Raw genomic sequence first — 21669 nt, forward strand, 5'->3', positions numbered from 1 at the left:
GCAGGGCAGGTCCCCCTCGGCTCCCACGCCCGGGGAGAAGCCTGCAGCCACCCCACGCACCCCCGGGGCGTGGCGCCGCTCCCCGGCGGGAGCGAGGTGCTCTCGGTTTCGCCGCCGCCGTGGCCAGACCGCGGCTCCCCCGGGCGGCCGCGGCGGAGCGGGGGAAACTTCGCTTTCCCTCGGGACGCAGCGCGGTGGGGCTGCCCCTGCGAGGGGCGGAGGGAAGCCCGCACCCGGCGGAGGACGCGGGGTCCCTCCCGGCAGAGCGGCCCGGGGCGCCCAGGGGCTCGGCGGGGCCGGGCTGCTCCCCCTGAGGCCAAGGCCAGGCCGGCGCTGTCCCGCGGGGGCGGGCGCCGCCGCCAAGATGGAGGCGGCCGGTGTAAATACCGCGGGGAAAGGGCAGGGCAGCAGCGGCGGCGAGCGAGGGGCGCCGGGGGGCTCCGCCCGGGGCAGGTGCGCGGGGCGGCGCCGCCGGGGAGCCGCTGCCAGGCGGCGGCGCGGGCTGAGCGGAGCCGAGCCGAGGGTGGGGCCGGCGGCGCGCTCGGCGCTCCGGGCACGCTGGGCGGCGGCGGGGGCGGCCGCGCTGGGAGTGACAGCGGGGCCTGAGCGGATCCGCGCTGCCCCATGGCGGCCGCCCGCCTCGGCGGCCCGCCCGCCTGGCGGTGAGTCGGGCTCCCCCTCCCGCCCCTCCTCCTCCGCCACCGCCTCCTCCTGCTCCGTTCGCCCAGCCCGGGCCCGGCCCAGCCGCTGCCGCACGGCGCCGCCGCCGCCCGCCGAGCCCGGGGCGCAGCCGGGAGCCGCGCGGGGGCCATGACGGTGGAACAGAACGTGCTGCAACCCGGCGGCGCCGCCAAGGTGAGACACCGACACGGCCCGGCACGGCCCGCCGTCCTGCGCCGCGGGGGCCCGCCCGCTGCGCCAGGGCCCGGCCTGGGAGCTGGCTGCGCGCCCCTCGCCGCCTCCCTGCCCGCCGGCCTCGCCCGGGCCTGGCCCCCACCCCCTCCCGGAGCCGCTCCTTTCCTGCGCGGCTCCGGCGGCTGCCCCCGCACCCGGCCCCCGCCCCGCCGGCAACTTTTCCCCCCTGCAACGGGGGCGCAGCCTCCCTACCCCACGCCGCCCCCCGGGCCCGTGGGAAGCTTTCCCCGGCCGAGGGGTGGCCCGGCCTTCCCCGCGCCGCGGCCTCTCCCTGCCCCCGCCGCTTCAGCCTCGGGCTGGGGCCGCGGCGACCGCGAAGCCGCCGGCGGGGCGCGGCGGGGCCGGGCGCTGCGCTGGGGCGCGGCCGGGCAGCGGGGGTCCGCCGTCACCCCGGCACCAGGTCAGCCCCGCTCCGGGCCGTGTCCTCCCCCCAGCGCCCCGCGGCTCGGGGGAGACCGGCCGCTCCCCGGGCCGGCGAGCGGGTAGCCCCGGGCCGGGCCGGGCCGGCGCCGGGGCCCCGGGCGAGCGGGCCTGTTGCACTTGCAGAGCAGCAGGACGGGGAGCAGCGTGTCGGTGAGGCCCGCGAGGTCCTGCCCGAGCCCCCGGTGTGAGCCTTGGGCTGGGAGGGAGATGCTGCACACGCACGGCGTGACCCTGCTGCACCGGCATCCGCGCCTGCTAAAGGTGAACGCTATTTCCAGCGTGTGACACACGGCTGGCCCTGACGCGCTCTTGCTGGAGTAAAGAAGTGCTGGATTTAGGGACTCGTATTAACGTGCATCATGAAATGGGGTTAAGCGAATGGCAGCGTTTATGAGTCTTTTACTGCGCGCCAGGAGTTGCTGGAAAATGTTTCTTTGTCAAAAAAAAATGGGACACCTTCTACAGCTCTTCTTTGCTTGAAGTGAACAGAACTGGCAAGAGAAAAAGAAACCTAAAATTAAATCGCAGTGCTTTTTAAATTATTTTTTTTATTTTTGAAAGGTAACTGTTGCTGGTTAATGCAACTCTTGTGGTTAGTGATGTGACTGTCTCCTCCCTGTTTTTTTTTTTTTTTATGGCATGTGATGCTTTTATGAGAGGATAAAGGTACATTTGCTTTGGTATAGTCAGTGTGGAAGTTTAATGTCTCCAGTCGTAAGAGTGGACAGTGAGAATGTGGTGATTGAGGTATAATTGGTTAAAGTGGTACAACTTGCATTCAAGAAGCTCGTTTGAAGGGAGAGGCATGTCTCGCCAAAGACTGCTATCATAGTTGGAAGTAGTTAGCACTGATTTTGGCTGCTTCAGCAGGAGGGCAAGGGCGGAACTCGCTGATTTTGTCTCTTCGTTCCTCAGTCGGTAGTGTTTTAAATTGAGGTGTGCTAGCAGGTTAACGTAGCAGAGTTTTGCTTCCAGGTCCCATGCTATGTGTGTGTCTTGTATGTTTAACACAGCTTCATTTGTTGCTACAGTGCACCTGACAACTTCTGTGAGCAAGGTTATCTTTTACAAAACCTGTTGTTGATGGTTTACTTAAATATCCCTTAATTATTGTATCAGCTACTCTGTTACGTAATACCTGGTAGACACTGATCAGAGCTGCCTGTTTGCACTTTCTGTCAATAATACTGAAGAAGAAATGTTAACAGTTTTCAACTAAACTGCTGCTTGCAGGTCAGTAGTTCAGGATTGCTTTAGTTTTAAATTGAGGATAAGCTTAAAGGGTGGTTGGAGATTACCAGGTGATCTGCCACAATCCATACTGCAGTAAAAATGAAATTAGCAATAATTCTAAAGTTGTAATCAGCATCTATGGATGATGATTTCGGCATCTATGGATGAGGATTACTTGTCTAAGTATCTAGGGAAACAGTATAAAATAACAAGCTTTTTTCATGGCAGGGATTTTCTTTTTTTATTTCTGTTGAATCACCTGATTATTATATTACCTGAAACTCCTTGTTACCTACGTTATCCCTAATTGCATTTTGGGGTGGGGAAGGCCAATCTTGAGAATATTTTGTAAAAAATATTATTTGACTCCAAAGCAAGTATCTCATTGCTTAGTGAGACTAATGGATAGCTAATTGATGACAAACTTTAACATTGTTCAGCTTATTTGCATGTAAGAAGAAAAATTGTGAAGGTACAGTGGGCTGATGCATGGTTGAAAGGTGGAGAGATTACCATACCACTAACTCATCATCTTTCCTCAAAAGAAGAAAATTCTGTGCTCCATGAGTAACGAGAGTTTGTTCTGGAGACCTCAAAGTTTGTCACGATTGTTTTCTGTTAGTGTGAAGAAACCACATACAAGCAGAAATATATTGGATTTCCAAGAGATGCCTGAGTCATCAGCATACCTTATTCAGAACTGTGGTTCCCAACATTGTTCATCGGATGTTTTCTTACTGTCATACAGGAAGTATGTGTCAAACTTCAGCAGTACTTGGAGATGTAGGTTTGTATTCATAAGTGCTCTAACTACAAACAGCCCATTTCTCACTGAAGCTAGCTTTAGTTTATTGTGTAGTTAAAGCATCTGGATCATGTCAAAAGAAATTTTTTCTTTCATGTTTACTGGTCATCTTGACTCCTAGTTAAAACTTGTAATTCATCTCCTGAAGCAAATAATTAATCATGTTACTCTTGTTGCTCGCAGCTCTTGTGTGCTTCTCTAACGTCATTAGGTGTCTCTTGAGTTATCTGTAATGTTCATATTAAGACTAAAGCATGTGAATAAAGGTAAATGGCCTGGGAAGTTTAAAAAAAAAAAAGTAGCTTCTGATTTTGCCCGGTCTGTATTTCCGTCCAGTAAAATACTTTTTATCAGGCATTTTGCTGCTGAAGAGCTAAGGCGTGTGTATCGCAGGATTCCCCGCACTCCAGGCAGTCCGGCACCGCTGATGTAGGGGCCGCTTGCACTGGTGCATGTGTACGTCCATATTTTTTTTTTTCTTCTCATGGAGGAAGACCATCCCAGGCTGCCCATGGTGCTGTGCAGACCCTTCCCTCGGCCAGTGTCCTCTACACAGCGGGTTCAGTGATGGGGGTGGGTAAATGGTGATTTTTCTAGTAGTTGGAAAAAACGATGTGGAGAGGTCATACGTGTTTCAGCAGTGTGTCAGCTCTAAGTAATAATTATCATGATGGTCATCTCGGAACAACAGACTGAAGAAACTGGATTTTAAAGGGTGATATTTAGCTGGCCTCTCAGCAATGTGTATTATCAAGTTCTACTGCTTCTGGAGAGAGACCGAGTGTTGGTTGATAACACGGATTTAAAGTCTGTTTTATCTGTCCTTTGGTTTCCCACACCCACTGTTATTTCAGACCTGTGATTCAGCAGCATATTGGCAAGTGTAATCACTGGAATAGCAGAAAAAAGGTGTGTCAGCTCAGCCCTTTTTTTTTTTTTTTAAAAGAAGCACAAACCTTTAAGGATATTTACGTCTCGAAATAATGTATGGTGTTAGGCAAGGTCTAATACTACTTACTTCCTCTCTTTGCTCTTTTTTGAGGTAGTAAGGAGAAAATTGTCATAGCACGTGTGTGTGCTTCTCCTCATGCCATGCATTTGATGTACTTATTATTGAAAAATTTTAGCTAATAATATGGTACGGACTGCTTTTCTTTCCTGAAGGCAATAGCCACTAACTTCTTAATACTGAGGTAGTTCATACAGAAGATGATAGTTGTATGTCTCCAACAATCAAAATAGGGATGTTGATGCAGTCCTGAATGGCAGGAGGTGATCGCATGGAATATCCACTCAGGACTTGGTACACAAGGCAAGTGTTCTGGGAGTTGTGCTCTTTTTTTTTTTTTTTTTTTTTTTTTTTTTTCCATCTCGATAGGTGGCAACCTTCCAAGGATACAACCTTCACAGTTTTTGTGTTTTGATCAGTTGAGTTCAGGGTTGCCTGACTGACCATTTGCCCGGTGGATCCGAGAGGCTGCAGGCTCGTGCTCTCATCCTACGGCCAGAGCTGCGCTTGCCTGTGACCAACATGCAGGTGTCCTCCCTTACCTCAGAAATGCACCCTGGGTCACGTAGTGGGGGTGGGTTACATATCTCCCCATGAATGGGCTGCATGTGTTTGGACTGTGTGGCAGGCGGGCTGCTTGTGTGATGGGCTTGAATATGGGGGGTTATACCTGCTACTGCTGGTATTTAAAGCTTTATTGCCTCTTGGTGAGGGAGAGCGGAATAACCAGACTGGTTTACTGAAAATGTTCGTCCCAACCAAAGGGATGTGGTTGTGCCCCTGTACTCGGCACTGGTGAGGCCGCACCTCAAATACTGTGTTCAGTTTTGGGCCCCTCACTACAAGAAGGACGTCGAGGTGCTGGAGCGTGTCCAGAGAAGGGCAACGAGGCTGGTGAGGGGTCTGGAGAACAAGTCTTATGAGGGGCGGCTGAGGGAACTGGGGTTGTTTAGCCTGGAGAAAAGGAGGCTGAGGGGAGACCTCATCCCTCTCTACAACTCCCTGAAAGGAGGTTGTAGCGAGGCGGGTGTCGGTCTCTTCTCCCAAGTAACAAGCGATAGGACGAGAGGAAATGGCCTCAAGTTGCGCCAGGGGAGGTTTAGATTGGACGTGAGGAAAACTTTCTTTCCTGAAAGAGTGGTTAAACATTGGAACAGGCTGCCCAGGGAAGTGGTGGAGTCCCCATCCCTGGAGGTATTTAAAAGACGTGTAGATGAGGCACTTAGGGACATGGTTTAGTGGGCATGGTGGTGTTGGGTCGATGGTTGGACTTGATGATCTTAGAGGTCTTTTCCAACCTCAATGATTCTATGATTCTATGAACTACTAAGTAATTGGCAAGATTTACTTGAAGTGCTGTAGAGTCACTCTTTTAGATACGCACATCTTGTTATTTATTTAAAAAAAAAAGTTCATTAAAAAAGTTCATATTACATGTAGTTACACGTTCCACAGAGACTCCTGTTTGTATTTTCTGGATGCTGGAGCAAGGTGCAAAGTTCAGTGATCCAAAGTAATTTTGAAAGCTCTTGTCAGACTGATGTGCTAAATGCCTTCCGGTTTTGTGAATGTCCTGATGGGCTTTGGTGGGAGGGGTGTGTGTGCGTGTGGTTAGGTTTTTTGGGTGGTTTTTTTTTTTGGTAGCTATGCAATCCTGCTGAATCTTGGAATTTTTTTGTTGGTGTAATATGCTATAAATCTGTACCTTTCAGAAACCTTTAATAGCAGTTTAAAACCTGTTGCATTCTAGAAAACCTTTCACAAAATTTCAGTAATGATTTTGATTGTGGTAGCAGGAGTTTAGAACTATAGTACTATCATTAGCATCTGTCCAAAACAATGTCTTTAAATATCTTTTGGTCCACACCTTGAAAGAAAAATACTGCTTCAGAACATGAAAACGTAACGTTTTTACATTTTCCTGTTAACCTTTTGTAATATTATTTTGAAATATCTTTAGTACTTCCTAAAAAATATATATTTTTAGGATAACACTGTATCTACAACTACTAGGAGCAGCAGCTACAAAAGATGACAAAACCCATCAGCTTCTATGCAAAGGTCAAAAAGCAAATTACCCGTGTCTCAAAATAGAAAAATATTTCACATTTCTAAAAGTGCTTTATAAACCTAAGTGGGAGGATAATTGAACAGTTGCTTTTCTTGCACTCTTATGCCTGAAAAGGTATGTTAAGGCAGGAAGTAGCATCTCTTTAATCCTGTGAATTCAGTTGGTGTTCATGGACTTCTCTAACTGAAGATGAATGAGAGATAATTTCCATTCTGGTTTTGGCTAAATCTTCTTTTATTCCTGGCTGAAGAACCCATCCAAGTGTCAACAGTCCGATTATTTGGTCTGCGAGAAGCTGGCTCCGTAACTTCAGTGGTGTGAATGGTTGGGTTGAGGGACACCCTGGACGCTGGGGACCGGTGCAGTGGCAGAGTTGTTAAATTGACCTGATGCCCCAGCTGACTTGGAGGCTGCCTTCGCAGGCTGGGCCAAAATCTTTGCAGAACTAGCTGGGAGGTGTTTAACCCTCACACGTCACCTGTGCCGGGAATTGTTTGGGGTGCTGCATCAGTCACCCCCTTAGCGCCATTGCTGGCAGTGCCAGTGATAGGGGGGGTTATCCAGGCGCCCAGGGATGCTTCCGGAGTTCCTTTATGTTTTATTGCTCTTCGCTTTCTGTAGTGAAGATGCTGATTTGCAATTCCCAGCTGGTCATTTAGCAAAAGCTAAGAGCCAAATGTGACATTCCTGATATTCCTTAGCATAAAAAGTAAACAAAAAGCTTAAGAGCAGCATCTTCACTTAAATGTTTTCATGCAGGAGTAAATTCCTTTAAAAACCTGACTTTTTGGTTTTGTTTGTTTGGGTGGGGGGATTTTTTTTGTTACTGACTTCTTGTACTTATTATGGAACAGAGCTCTTAAAATTCTGAGGGGGGTGTGTGTGTTGCCAGGACCTGGACGGAGACAGGAAAGTCTTGCTTACTTTCACTGAGTGGGAAAGCCACGTGTGTGGGAGCAGCTTTTCTGGGAAACGAAAGTACCCTGCGTGCTTTCACTTTCTAGTTCTCTTGTGATAACCAGTGTGCTTATGTAAGGGTGGGGAAGGTTGCATTGAGTCACAGCAAAGGGGTGGGGTTTTTTTGTGTGTGTGTGTGTTGGGTTTTTTGTGTTTGGTTTGGTTTTGTGGTGGGTGTGTGTTTTTCTGTGTGTAGTGAGGTGTTTTTTTTTTTTTTTTTTTTCCCCTGGAAGTGTTAAACTTCCCCATCAAAACCCAGTGACTGAGTTACCAGTGTGATGGTCTTCAGTCAGCAGATAGACACCTGTAATTTGAGAGGATTCAGCTTCTCACCAGGGGGCTGTTGACTTGTGCCTAGGGTGGCAGCCTAGCATCACAGTGCAAAGAGCAAGCCGGAGTGTTAGGTGAGTAATGTAGGAGAGGCTGTTGTGACAACGTATTTCAAAATGATTTTATGAATTCAGGGTAGACTTCAGTCTTTTTTTTCCATTAGGAAATAAAGATCGCTTCTGTTAGCTGATGATTACACTTCATCAGTTGGGGTGCTGTTAAAGAAGTCAATATCTGCCAAGAGTAGAAAATACTTGACTGGAGTGAATGTTAGTTTAACCAAGTTCAGTGAAACTAATATAACTTGCATGTGACTTCTGCCAGAGAGCTAAGTGTGCAATAGGTGGGGTGGTGACTCCTTCCATTCACTTTGGGACTGTGATACGTGCAAAGTTCTGGTTAATGGGTGGTCAAGTATAATTAATAGGGAAAAGCTAGTACTGGGAATCACAATAGTTAGTTGCATGTAAAACTATGTAAAGTTGAAACTTTTCTGATAAATTCTTCATTTTTTTATTATTTAAATAAAAATATTTTTTTATTTAAATAATACTTTTTATTATTAAAAAAAAGAAAATACGGTGACAAAGTAATCTAAAGGTGTGAGGCTGAAGTAAAGATGAGGTGCTGAGATGCTTTACTGCTGAACAGGATAGCGGGGGCATGCGTTGCATAATGGTACAAACTCAGGCTTTATGCCAAGTAAAAGGAAATACTTCTTCCCCTTTCCTGCATCAGGTTGGCAAATGGCATCTCTTGCCAAGTTTTTGTGAACACTTATAACTTCTAATTTGTCAACAATGCATTCTGAACAGCGCATGTCAGATTTTTAATGTTACCTTACATTAATGCTGTGCTGCATATAAATGTTGTCATAAGCTGTATTGTGCCAATGCACCTCAGCCAAACTTGCAGGTAGAATGGAGAGCAGCCGTAGTGTGTGCCATGGCTGAGTACAATCACCAACTAAAACGTTGCTTTTTCACAGCATTAAAATGTCCACTCTCTCGTTGTATTGCAGGCTTTAGATTTTTTTATCACTAGATCTCTTTAGCACTTCAAAACTTGCAATACACTAACTAAGGGCTCTACAGACCATTAACAGAAAATTTTCATGAAACTTCATTTTGATTAATCTTGTTCATACCACCTTTCTGCTCTATGTTACCATCCCAGTTTTCAGAGGTAAATAAAGGGAATGCAAGTGTGACTCTCTGCTGTCGTGGGTGACGCCTCCCTGCCCGGATATTCGGGGCGAGTACACTGGTCTGTGATCTGGAGTGGCAGAGGTGTTGTGCTGCCTTCTGCTGATTGCTGCAGGGCTGTATCTTCTGGTAGAGGGGTGGTTTTAACACACTGAACTATGCAGTAGTTTTCCTGGTGAATGACGTGCAGAATCTGTGGGTTTAGGCTTTAACAGGAATGAGATGCTAAGCAACATTTTTAGTCAATATTGAGATTCCTGTGAAGTGCTATGAAGGAAGAATTGGTCCTAAGATGGTGTAAAGGACAAATTGACACAAAATGTCCTGAGTAGGACACTATGATAACTTCAGTCGTCTGCAGCAGGCTTTGTGAGTTCTTGTCTATTCAATTATGGATTGGTTTTCCATGTATTTAGTAACATCATTAATTCCAAGCATTTGAAAATCACAGTGAAAATATTTAATCTATTTAGACGTAGACTCCTGCAATTTAAGAAGGCACTGATAATTTCTTCAGTTAGGTTTCATAGTTTTCATTCTTTTGAAAATGTCATTAGCTACATACTTTTGCTTTTCTTTGCCATAACGGATGAAATTCAGGAGCATGTTGAAAGCCATCAGCATGAGAGTTTTCCCAAAACCTGATGTTTCCTGACGGTGGGACTTTAACAGAAACAGCACTGTTCTGAGAGGTGGCAACACTTGAGTGTCCACAGTTTTAATGTAGCTCTCTGAAGTAAGGATGTTGGAGAGGTGAAATCCAAAGAACATGTGATGTGGAACAGCTTGAAGGCTGGAGTGCAACTAGGTTAACTTTGGAGACATCGCCTGACGCAGATTTGTGTATGTAAAACACTTTTTTTTTTTTAAGGCAGCAGAAATATCGGTATGCAAATTCTAATAGTTTTTATTCTGAGATGCACAGCTTTGTCTTGATGCTTTTGTTTATAGTAGGTTTCTGAATTATTTTAACTGGTGGATTCTTGCTGAAAAAAATTATACCCTGTACAACATTTCTTTTAAAAATGTTTCTGTTATCAACTAATTGGCAACAGTCAAGCTTATCAAAGTTTAGGTGTCAAGCAAATGCAAATTGTGCTTATAATATTCTTGACTAAAGCTTTTTTTAGCCATCAGGTGAAAGCATATTTTTAAGCTTTACAGTAAGCACACGTAGACAGAATAATGTATTTAATAAAAGCTTTTCAGAGAGGCATTAGTGTTTTCAAGGCATGATCCATAACTATTTAAATTTATTTGACCCGTGGATCTTACCTTGGTCTAGACGGAATTCGTGGAAATTAATGCATGTGATAAAATGGCATTACCTCTGTGGCTCCTTCCCACCAATTGACGTGTCATCATTTCACTTGTGTTGTACCCCATAATCCAGAGGGCTCCCTTTAATTAAAACAGGATGTTCACTTGACATTAGGGTCTGAGTCTGAGACATAAAAGTTTTGGACTGTCAATTGTGTAGCTATATTTAATGCCATCTATTACTCTTTGTGAATAAGTAAATGCTGAGCTTGAGTTCGTGCACGGTTGCTGTGATAGCTGTTCTTCTCACAGCTGTATGACTTCAAGAACAGTCAGATACCTGTGCTGAAAATTTCTATTCTTATTCTCAAATAAAAAATGACTCTTCCTGAATTTCAATAAAATTCCAATTAAAAAAAAAAAATCATTTTGAGAAGTTGAATTTAGCTGTGTTTTTACTAGGATTAAGCCAGAAAAAAAAAAGTGCTATGTGGAAGTTGAAAATAGTATTCATTTACATTCAGGTGCATGCTTTGAGAGTGCTTTAAAGTAAGCAGCTGGAAAAGGCTGGGTATGCACGGGCACGTGGCATTCTTCATTCTTTTCAGAAGAGGAGGAGATAGAACCGACTCCTACTCCACTTTCCTTTTGTGTTCAGTTTCATTTTATTTCTCTGAAAGTTAGCTGCTTTGAAAAAGAAATTTCTCCTGGGACCACAGCTGTTGGAAATGTACTTTTCTTTAACACTTTCCAAAGTGCATAGTTACCAATGGCCTGGTTAGAGGACTGAATACTGCGTATTTCATCGTATCCCAGAAATCTTATGTTATGACTGAGAAAGCATTTCTATATTTTGCAGATTTTAACTTTTGCTTTGTTTTGGTACAGAATCATGGGAAAATATGTAAGAGAAAGTTTTTAAGCTTGTGTCCTGGTTTTGGCTGGGAAGGAGTTAATTTCCTTCCTAGTAGCTGGTACAGTGCTGTGTTTTGGATTTAGCATGAGAATAATGTTGATAACACACCGATGTTTTCGTTGTTGCTAAGCAGTGCTTACACTAGTCAAGGACTTTTCAGCTTTTCATGCCCTGCCAGTGAGAAGCTGGGAGGGGGCACAGCCAGGACAGCTGACCCAAACTGACCAAAGGGATATTCCATACCATGTGATGTCATGCTCAGTACATAAACTGGGGGTGTGGGGGGGGTGGGGGGTGGGGTTGGCTGGGGGAGGGGGGGCCGCTGCTTGGGGACTGGCTGGGCATGGGTCGGCGGGTGGTGAGTAATTGCATTGTGCATCACTTAGATTGTGTATTCTTTTATTATTATTATTATTATTATTATTATTATTATTATTATTTATCATTATTTTCCCTTCCTTTTCTGTCCTATCAAACTGTCTTTATCTCAATCCATGAATTTTATGGTTTGTTTGTTCCCCCCGCCCCCTGATTCTCTCCCCCATCCCACTGTGGGGGTGTGGGAGTGGGTGAACGGCTGTGTGGTGTTTAGCTGCCTGCCGGGTTAAACCACAACAGGCCTTTTGGCACCCAACATGGGGCTGTGTTTCCACCCCTGGGCAGTCGGTTCCAGGTGTACTGGACGCCCCTCCAAGTGAAAGCAAACTGTGTCCTGCACTCTGCCGCCAAAGGGATTGAGTAAAACGCATTAGCGATATCAGTTGTGGCATACCACTTGGCTGCCTTTGAACAAATTAAAGAGGAGATAGTTCACGCAGTAGCCCTTAGGCTGGTCTGGGGTTGGAGTAGCGGCAGTGCCTGTTGCGGGGGTTTGAGTAGAAAATTAACTCTATCCCAGCTGAAACCAGGACAGATTCTAAATACGATTTTAAAAAAAAAAAAAAGGCTAAATAGCTTTTGGACAGCTTGTTGCAGAATTGCATTTCCCTTCTTGGTATTACCTACTTTCCCATTTGTCAGCTTCTTTTCTTCAAATTCTGCTTGTGTCTCTCATGTAATTTCTCACCTGTTTGAGGACCGTGCTCTTTTCATTTAGAGACTTTCCCACTACCGTTTTCTCTTCTTACATTAGAACCTTTTAATTATTTGGTGGTAGTAATTGGCAAGCTTTTTTGATTCAGGCACCTAAGTTTATGACTTTTTTTTAATGGGGTACTAGAATTAAGCCTTGTCTTTCTCTCTGTATTCCTTGTTTGGAAATTAAAAAGTAACCAACATCTTACTGGCAACTTTTAAAAGTTCCCTCTAGCCTTGCATGTGTTCTATGAGACTTGGTGCTGAAAGCTGCCAAACATCTCTCGTGACAAGCCTGGCTGGACCATAATTGTCCCCTTGCCTGAAGCTGACTGGGCTGCTTTTTCGGGTACAATCTGCTGGTCTACTGGGTAACCTCTGGATTTGTTGATGGTAAAGATGGACAGAGTTCCCCATCATCACCGGTCCCAGCTCTTGCTAACTTGGCATGTTCTCTTGAAGCTTTTTCTGGGGGTGACTTAAAGACGACTGGTGAATGTGCCACCTGCTTCCTAGTGCTGAGTGGGGATGTTTGCAGTGTACAGACTCTGCTGTGTTGTTATAGACCAGGGAAGGAGTTTGCAGCTGCCTGCCATCCTCAGCAAAGATGCCAAAGTCTCTGTTGCTTTGTGACCTTACTGAGGAGAAAAGGGTTAAAAATTTTGCTATTGGAGTTTATCATCTCTGTTTGATGGGGAGTGTGTTGGCATAATGTTGCTACTAGGAAGGCAGCACAGAATTTTAATTTTTTTATGTTTCAAATTATTTTTCAAAAAAGTGAACTCTGTAGAGGAGTCTTTCATACTCCTTTTACTCAAGTCAGCCTGTGAAGTTTCGGTCAGGTATGTGGTGATGACGGATGGCAGGAAGTCCCTGTTGATGATATTGCCACAACACCGCTGAGGCAGGGGAGACTGATAGGGCTAAATTATAACAAATAGCAGTTAAAAACCAAAGTTGTCATAAGTTTCTTGAGACTATGTCCTTACATATTCGAATATAGCACGTTCAGCTTTTTGTGGGAGCTGAGGCAAATGTGCGTTTCAAAATCAGGTAATTCAAAGTCCATTAAAAAAAAAAACCCAAAGATTCTCAAGATTGCCTTTTTTCTTTCTTCTTGAAAGAAAACGGCCTAGAAAATTTCAGCTGCCCTCTGTGGCGTGCGCTGCTGAATTTACTATTTCTTTAATTGTGAGGTAGTAAAATTATATGCTGATCCTCGGTACAAATCTCAACACATCTTGAAATACTATAGTGTCTCTGTTGTGTTTTAGGCTCATTTTAATTCTAACGTAATCTGCATCCGTTGAGGTTATTACTTAATGAAAACAAAAGCTGCTCGCTGACCTTCACAGGCCGACAGTGCGTGGTGTTGCAGTGGCCTTTCTGCAGGGACGCAGCACGTGCCGGCGGCTTCCTGGCACTTGACCCAGGAAAGGCTGTCTGGCTGGAGAAACTGGAACTGCTGTCGGAAACCTGTCACCTTGCAGGCAACCTGTTAAATACTGCCCCGGATTTTAAGTGACTTAATGTTATCTGTAGTCTCGTTCTTCTGAGAGTTTGTTTATTTATTAATTTATTTTCCCCCTCAAGCTAACAATGTGTGTCTCTTCACAGGATTTCTTTTTAAATTATTAGTTGGGGGCAGGATAAGCTATTAAATAATTGTACTGACTGCTGCAAATAATGGTGCCTGACTCTTCTGATGGAATTTCATCTTGTAATGCACCTCGGATTAAAAGTTGGGGTGGGGGGGATCCGTTGAGGCTGCAGGATGAGTTCACCTCTGGAAGACCTCACTGCAGTGGGGTGGAGGTGTTCCCCTCCACTCTTCTTCCCCAGCCCCCTGTGTCATCTCACCTAATTTCTTTTGGCCTGGGAAGAGGGCAGCAGCAGGCAGTGCGATCGGGAGCTGCATGCTGGCTGGCTGAGCTGCCGGGTGCAGCCCCTGGGCTCCCCGGAGGCAGTGGGTGCTGCCAAGGGTGTCGGGGAGCCCCGGGCTCGGGCCAAGCTGCTGGAGGTGGCCTCGGGCTGCCGGGGCTGTTGCTCTCGAGAGACAGGAGGGCAGGTGTGCCTGGGTACGTGCATGCTCTGTGCTCACAAGGCCCGTTTCTTTGGGCAGTCAGGTTAGTAATTTTTTTTTTAATCGGCCTAAATGGAAAAGCCTTTATTGAAAGGCTTTCTGTTAAGCTTTTTTTCTTCCTATTCAAACCAGACAGCTGAGCTCTTTGCCCAAACGTGTCCCTGCTATTGAATACTGTGGACTCTGTAATAGAAACCTGTCATAAAAAGTGCAATTTAACTTTTATTTAGGATTTCCATGCTGTACTATTCTGAATTTTTTGTGGAAAAATTGTTCGTGAAATCTTCCCTGGTATCGCTTACCTATGGCCCATAGCGGAGTTGTCTGAGGTGAGGTGGGATCTTTGATACTTGTGCCATTAACAGTTGCAGCAAATGAGATCTTTCTGGATGTGAACACCTAAACCAGGGAGCAGAGGGCAGCATACACGGTTTCAGCCCATGAAGGAGGGGGCCCGGGTGTGTGCATTCGCTTGCGTGGTGTGCAGCTTTGACCACTGAGGCACACCAGGAGCATCAGATCCCTGCAAGTGTGCTGTTGCTGTATGAATTTTATATTCACCTCTTGTTGGACTAAGTTTTCTGCAATAGTGCCTAAGTAGGACGAGGACTGCAGGAGGCTTCCCCCCCCCTCAGTTTCTCTCACTGGATAAAAATAAGATTAAAATAAAGGCAGAGAAACAATTCACTCTCATAAGGCTGCTGCTCCACAGTTTAATCCAGTGGAAGTAGGCGCAGCTTTGGTCTTGTCCTCTCCCTTGTGCCACCCCTGGCTCTCACTAAGTCAGCAGGAAATTAATTAAAAGCAAACAGCGGCTCTCTGATAGTTTATTGAGAGCCCGGCTGGCTTGCTGGAGGTTCAGGCAAGTGGCAGTGCTGGCTCAAAGGGAGGAGTGGCTCGTGGCCAAAGCGGGTGGCATCTGGCAACACCAGCCTGGGCTGGCTGACGTGGGCAGGAGCTAAAACCAGGACAGCTTCTGAAAGTTACTGCCACAGAGCGTGTCCTTTTGCTTCCTTGAAGTAAGTTTGCTCTCAGTCCAGTTGCAGGTGGGTAATTATCCACTTTGCACACGCTGCTGCTAATTGGCGGGTTTTGGCAGTCTGCGCAGAGCAGTCCCAGTCTGAAAATCTGCAGTCTCTCTGCACGTCCTTTGCTCTCCACAGGTGATTTTGTCCAAGCCAAAGCTGAGATGCATTTTGCATTTGTCTGTATAAAAATACATCTTTACCTACTTTCTTAGAGGATGCAGTGTCGTGTAAGAGGTTTCTCTTTTCATGACTGAACAAAAGGAAACCCAGTTAGCAGATACCAGGCAAGGGAACCTAATTACCCCGTGCTCTAGGAAATACTGTAAGAATGAACACCTTAAAGCCAGTGCAGAGATTTAACTTGGTCTTTGCACTGCTTTTAAAATATATGTATACATATGCCCACTTTTTAATTTACATATTTTTATATATATATTTATTCTGCACATATACACACAGAGAAAAATCTTGAGGAGAGAGATGATAAGAGCAAAGACATGCAACAAAGCCTTCTGGAGTTGACTGTGTGTTTTCCCTGTGTTTCAACTTAGTATCTTCATGGAAGGAGTTAGTTTTTATTTACCTATTTGGAACTTGACCAACAGCTTATTTAGAAGATGGTCAATGTGTCTGTGTTGCTGGAAGCCATAATGCTCAGCAGTGTATGTGGGCCTTTTAACTGTTCCTGGGAGATATGATTAATGTGGCAGAAAATGACATTCACAGTAGTAATTGAGGGTCTTTAGTATGCTCGTCCTTTGTACGTTAACTATTTTTTGTTTATTTGTTTGTAGCAGAAACTTAAAGCCTTTTTAGAGAGGATTACATTCCTCTAATCTCTCAGTGTTCTTCTCATTACAGCAACATCATATGAGGAAACTAGCTTATTAGCTACTTGTCTGCAAACGTACCATTAGCAGGTCCACTGCAGCTCAGCTTACATTAGAATTGTCTTTCATATAAAATATTTTGTGCAATGTCATTCGGGTTTTCCTCCAACAAATAGCTCTTGTAAGTTGGTGTTGCACCAGAAAGTAAAGTAAGCGGGTTTTCTGCGGAGGGACTGAGTCAAGATGCTCTTCTCGGCATTTGCATTTTCCCTCCTCTTTCTTTTTGTCTCTAGTACAATTTTTCATTCCTTGAAGGAAGGGATTGCCATAGTTCATTTTCATTATGTACTATTTAAATGAACTGCGTAGTGAGGCAGTAGGCCCTGTTTTCTCCTGGTAATGGTTGGATCATCTCATTTATTACTAAATGTACGACTTTTTCTGTGCTTGGAAACTGAAGAGGGTTGTTTTATCTTCTAAGTCTGAAAGTGCTTGTGTTGCAAATACAAATATTTGGATGTTGCCATGAATAAAGCCAAAGCTTACATGTACTTCAGAAGCTACAGAAATGAGAAAATAAAAAGATCAAAAGGTGGCTAATTTTTTCCCCCAAATTTATCTGCAGTATAATTCAGAATTAGTCAACTTATGAGACTTACCTTGTCCAAAAAAGCATGTGTGTAATTTAGCTTTTTGCTCTGATTTTGATAAGTTATCAGAGTTTACAGTACTGTTGTGGAACTAACTTGGGCACAGTATCTCCCTAAGCAGATAATAGTGTAGATCCTTTTCTGCTTCACTAGTGCTGGCACAGCTACTGAGTATGCTATTGTGTGAGGTTATAAACCAGATAATCTTAATTGGGCATTTCCTGAGAGGAGGGGAGGGATGTCTGAAAAAGGAAAGAATTGGAAATAAGGACATGCATTCCTAATATACAAATTTGGCTTCCGTCCAGGAAAATGGGAGAACTTCCTGTTAGTTAAAATCTTCCAAAAGCTGGAAGCCTGGAGATACGTGCTGCATACCTCGGGGAACCAGAGGAAGGGGGAAGGCTGGGAATAGCTCGTGGATGAAGGCCCTGGGGAACTGATTGCTGCATGATGCGGTGGGACTGAGGGGTGTGAGCAGCTGATCTTAGGGCAGCTAAAGCATCAGCGGACCATCTCCTTCGCCTGGCCAGGGATTTGGGTTGTCCTGCAGCACTTGCACCAGCAGAGTCTGGTGTCGTAGATCAAGTCCTGGAGCCTTTTTAGAGTTGAGTCAAATGCAATTCAAGCTACATGGAGTATATGTGTGTCTATGTTATATATGTGTGTGCATGTATAACGTAACACATTTGGTGGTGCATGTACACTGCAGATAAACGTGGAGTATTGACTCACTAAACTGGAGGATCTGTGCTGTAGGTAAACTATGGAATCTGTTGTGTAAATTTGAGGAAAGGATGGCAAACAGAAGTGGGTACAGGCAAATAAGCTTTGAAAGAACTGAAGTGGGTTTCTTTGCACCAGTAGCTGCACCTGGTTCTGTTGGAATAACCTCTTTGGATCTGCATTTGAAGAGAGAGGTTGCTTATTAAATTGAATTAAAGTGCAGTGAGTTATAATTCAGAATTTGAACCTCTACTAATGCAAGGTTGGGAAAAACAGGGAATCGGGGAAGAGCTGTGTTGAAAAAAGGACACAACTTCTTTATGTTAGGACTGCTAGTTGTGTTCTGAATCTCCCTCGCTGACCTGATTTAATTAACATATATTAGTGTAGATGCTTCAGACATTTGTAAATACTTGTAGGCCTCTGGCTTCATTTTTTAGCTTTGCTTTAGTGGTGTGAGCTTAATTTTGAGTATTTTTGGTAAGCCTTTCAGTGAATTATGATCATAATTGTTTAGAATAGCTACATTAGTGTTTGTGGATGTTTGAGGGTCTATATGCTACAGTCACTTCAACTCAAGATAGCCTAGGCTCCAGGAGGGGTAAAGCTTCTAGGGTAGATGTAATTGGGCGGAGTATTAATAGGAGTAAGGAGGGTGGCTCGCTTTGTGTGTAGAAGTCTGTCCTAAGTATTCTATTCAATATCAGTTACAATACAGAAGAGACTTAATTGTTTAGCAGTTGCATTAGAAATTGATGTCCAGACTTCAGTCATGGGTAATAATAAAATAAAATCTTCCTAAAAATCATCCTATATGCCACAATAGCATGTACTAAAAGACTATAATTCAAAACAAATAAGCTTCACCCGTTTTGACTTTGGCAGTCTAGTGCAGATGCACTAAATTAAAGTTACATCAAGAATGAAGTAATCCCAGCTCTCTGAATATGAGTACAATTGTGTTTCTTAAATTTCTTAAGTGAAAAGAAAAACAAAAAGAAAATTTGATCTCGTCCTCTGATTAACGAATGAGAAAAGGGTTTGCACTGTCATTTGTAATGAAAAGAAATAGAATTACCGGCATTAATACAGTTTCATGGGTGATAACATATTGTCAGTTTAATAGTAAAGGAGAATAATGGCGGTTAAACATGCAGTTGCAAGAAAGGTCTGTACACAGTAAAGATGGTGCAGTTATGTCAGATTTGAGAGGATGAGGGGAGAGCGGTGAATGCCTGGAAGAGAAGGCCACCAGTCTAATGCCACATTAAGGAGTTTTTAGGTGCCGTATGCAGTTTCAGAATTGTTTCTGAAGACCTGTTCTATTAGAAGGTATTAAGAGAACACATTGATCAGGTGGAAACAACTTTAAATTATACTTTTTTGTTGTTGCTTTGTTTTTACCTTTTTCCTCCTCCTTCTAGGAAGGGAAGTGCATTGTCATTCTTTAACTTCTGTGTGATTTGAAATAACTCAATTAGAGATTAATGGCAGCTTGTCCACATTTACCTGAAAAGCCAGTAATGTATAAATCAGGTGTTTGTGGTCCCAAAGCAGTTTAGCTCCATTTGAGGTATTCAGGATAACTGTTAATTTTCCTCTTAATTTCTGTCACTTGTAACTAGGATTCTTATGGATTCTCTGTGTTGTTCACTTAATTGCCAGTTAGAAATTTTGGAGCTGAGTGACTTAAACTCTTGGCCTTAAAAAAAAAAAAAAAAAAAAAAAAAGTATATTTAAGTACTTAAATAATCTCTTGATGAGAAAGGAACATCTCTAGGTCTGGTTCTGATCTGTTAAATGTGTATGTCCTTGGGAAGGGGGCCTCGAACCACAGCTTTACACCGGAATACTGAAATCTGGATATAAACCACAGATGTCTAGGTTTATAAGTTGCAGCTGTGCTCATAAATTAACAGCCAATATTTTGAACTGCTAAGAGATTGTTTGTTAGTAAACTGTCTCTTCTGTATTTTCCCAATCTCTGTGAACAATGAATATCCTCCAGTCAGCCTTTCCAAGTGTTGTGTATATTGTGGAAGATACAGAAATCTGTTATAACTTGTCATAATAATTTATAGTGAAACTATTTTCCATTTTATTAACCATCACGTTGGTAGCAAATACAAAAAGAAATCCATTTTGTTGCCATGCACTGCTCTTGAATTGCTCCTGCCAGTTTTAATGCTGTTGTAATTACTTTTCCCAAATACTCTATTTCTTTTCTTTGCTTATTGCCAGACTGAGGGGCAGGAAAGCAACTTTATAGGGGAAACAAGTCCTGCCTTTGTACAGTGCTATGAAATGCACAGAGTAAACAAATGAGGGGGTGAGGGATGGGGATAGAGTGGGAGTTTGTTTTCCTGCATCACTTCACTTTTCTTGTGCCAATAGCAGGGTTTTTAAAAAGAAAAGGAAAAAAAAAAGGCAAATTGGTTTGTTAGCAGTGTCCCTTAGGATCATAAATAAAGGGAAGATTGTGTATATAATTCATAAACATCTTGAACTAGATGCCTTCTATTTCAACTTATTAGGGTATGAAGTAGCGCCTGCCAGGTTAATTTCACACTGGGGAATTCAGCATTCATGCAGCTCTTAATTTCCTCTTCTACACAAAGCTGTGATAAGGAGAGAATAAGGGTATTTGAATATTTGATTACAAATAATTTGTTTTAAAGAAAAGTATTTTATAAGTAGCCGCAAGACAATTATAGTTGTGTTTTTTTTAATTGAATTTGGAGATTAACATGAGAACGTTTATTTGTCACTGGTAGGAAATATGCTTTTTGTCTAGCAGACAAAACCCTATACTTCACAAAATCTTGTCTCTTATAGATGAAATTATTGTTTTGAGTTCAGGATGTGGTGGGCAAACAATAAAAAAGAAAAACCACTTGCAAATACCACCAAGCTTTTCTCCTTTTCCCATCTGCTAAAGGAAGAAAGGAATTAGTATGTTAGTATGAAACAATGGTCAGACCTCTGTCTTAATGGTTTTAATGGTTAACTGGAGTTCAAGGATTGTTCCCGTCTAGTGCCTGCTTTTTGCTTCTGTGACGTGATACCTGAGCATGAGTGGAGGGAGGTGTCTGTTGTCTCTAAACAGGAGTGGGACCAGGTTTTTATTTAAAAAAAAAAAAAGCCTCAAAATTCATATGAATTGAATATTTAAGAGACCCGGAACCTCTTATTCTTTTCTAACTCCAAGTGTTATTTGAAACTCAGTCATAGATGCTGACTGATGTTGTGATTTGGGAGGGTTGGATTCAACTGGTCTAGGAAGGTGGTTAAGACGGATTCCTAAGGTTTTGCTTTAGTCTCGAGAAACTCTGTTTTGTGTGGATATTCTTACAGTACTTCTCTTAAAACACCTAAATGATCAGTAAGGATTAATTTCTTAGTTTTGAGGTAGGAATGGCTGATAATTGTGTATGTTAAGGAAATAGTGGGATTGAGAATAATTGGGAGTTGAAGAAGCTGGTTTTGATGGGAGTTCAGTCAGCTATTTCCCCTGCTGCCTTTGGAAACCAAGCTATGGAGTTTTATTTGTTTAGGAGGGCCAGTTGTGGCTTTATATAGGCTCCTTAAACCCGTGTTGCATAAGCTCACCCATCATCAATTTTTTTTTTTAAAACATCAAAACCAACCAACCAAAAACATTACATTTGAGAATTAAAAGTGCCCAAGTTGCAGAAACTAAGACAAACTTGAATAACAAAGGCTCCCTTTGTAGTGCATAAAGCTTATATGGAGATACTTTTAATGTTTGTAGAGAAGCATACTCTTGTAAGTAATTGGTTTTGCTGTTATTTGGCTCTTATCTTGATGATCTGTTTTTGTTTTTAGCACCAGCAAACATTTTTAAATCAGCTGAGGGAGATCACTGGTATCAATGACATCCAGGTACTACAACAGGCACTGAAGGTAAGATGGATGTGTCTGACTTGGAGCTGAATGTATACATCTTAACTGCCTGTGAAAGCCGTAAACCCCACGCTTTCTTACTCTAGTCTTCCTTCCCTTCCATTCCCAGCTTGAATACTTTTTAGATTTATTTCAGGGAAAAAAAGCTCATCGTGATGGCTTGTTCACTTTAGAGGGAATCTTGATCTGTTTTGGTACTGACATAAAAATTAATCTGGTGTTGAAAAATG

The 21669-nt window shown here is 43.8% G+C and overlaps 1 protein-coding gene across 3 annotated transcripts in view; it reads left to right on the plus strand.

The window, feature by feature from the left end:
* Window positions 1-764: 764 nt before the first annotated feature.
* Window positions 765-21669, plus strand: part of USP25 (ubiquitin specific peptidase 25) — a 96257-nt gene continuing 75352 nt past the window's right edge. For all 3 annotated transcript variants that reach the window (XM_076352197.1, XM_076352206.1, XM_076352215.1), the window contains exons 1-2: window positions 765-855; window positions 21362-21439. In XM_076352197.1, coding sequence (XP_076208312.1) covers window positions 811-855; window positions 21362-21439 — 123 coding nt within the window. In that variant the 5' untranslated portion in view covers window positions 765-810. The remainder of the gene's footprint in view (window positions 856-21361; window positions 21440-21669) is intronic.

The sequence above is a fragment of the Aptenodytes patagonicus genome, chromosome 1, assembly GCF_965638725.1.
Source record: "Aptenodytes patagonicus chromosome 1, bAptPat1.pri.cur, whole genome shotgun sequence".
NCBI classification, from domain to species: domain Eukaryota; kingdom Metazoa; phylum Chordata; class Aves; order Sphenisciformes; family Spheniscidae; genus Aptenodytes; species Aptenodytes patagonicus.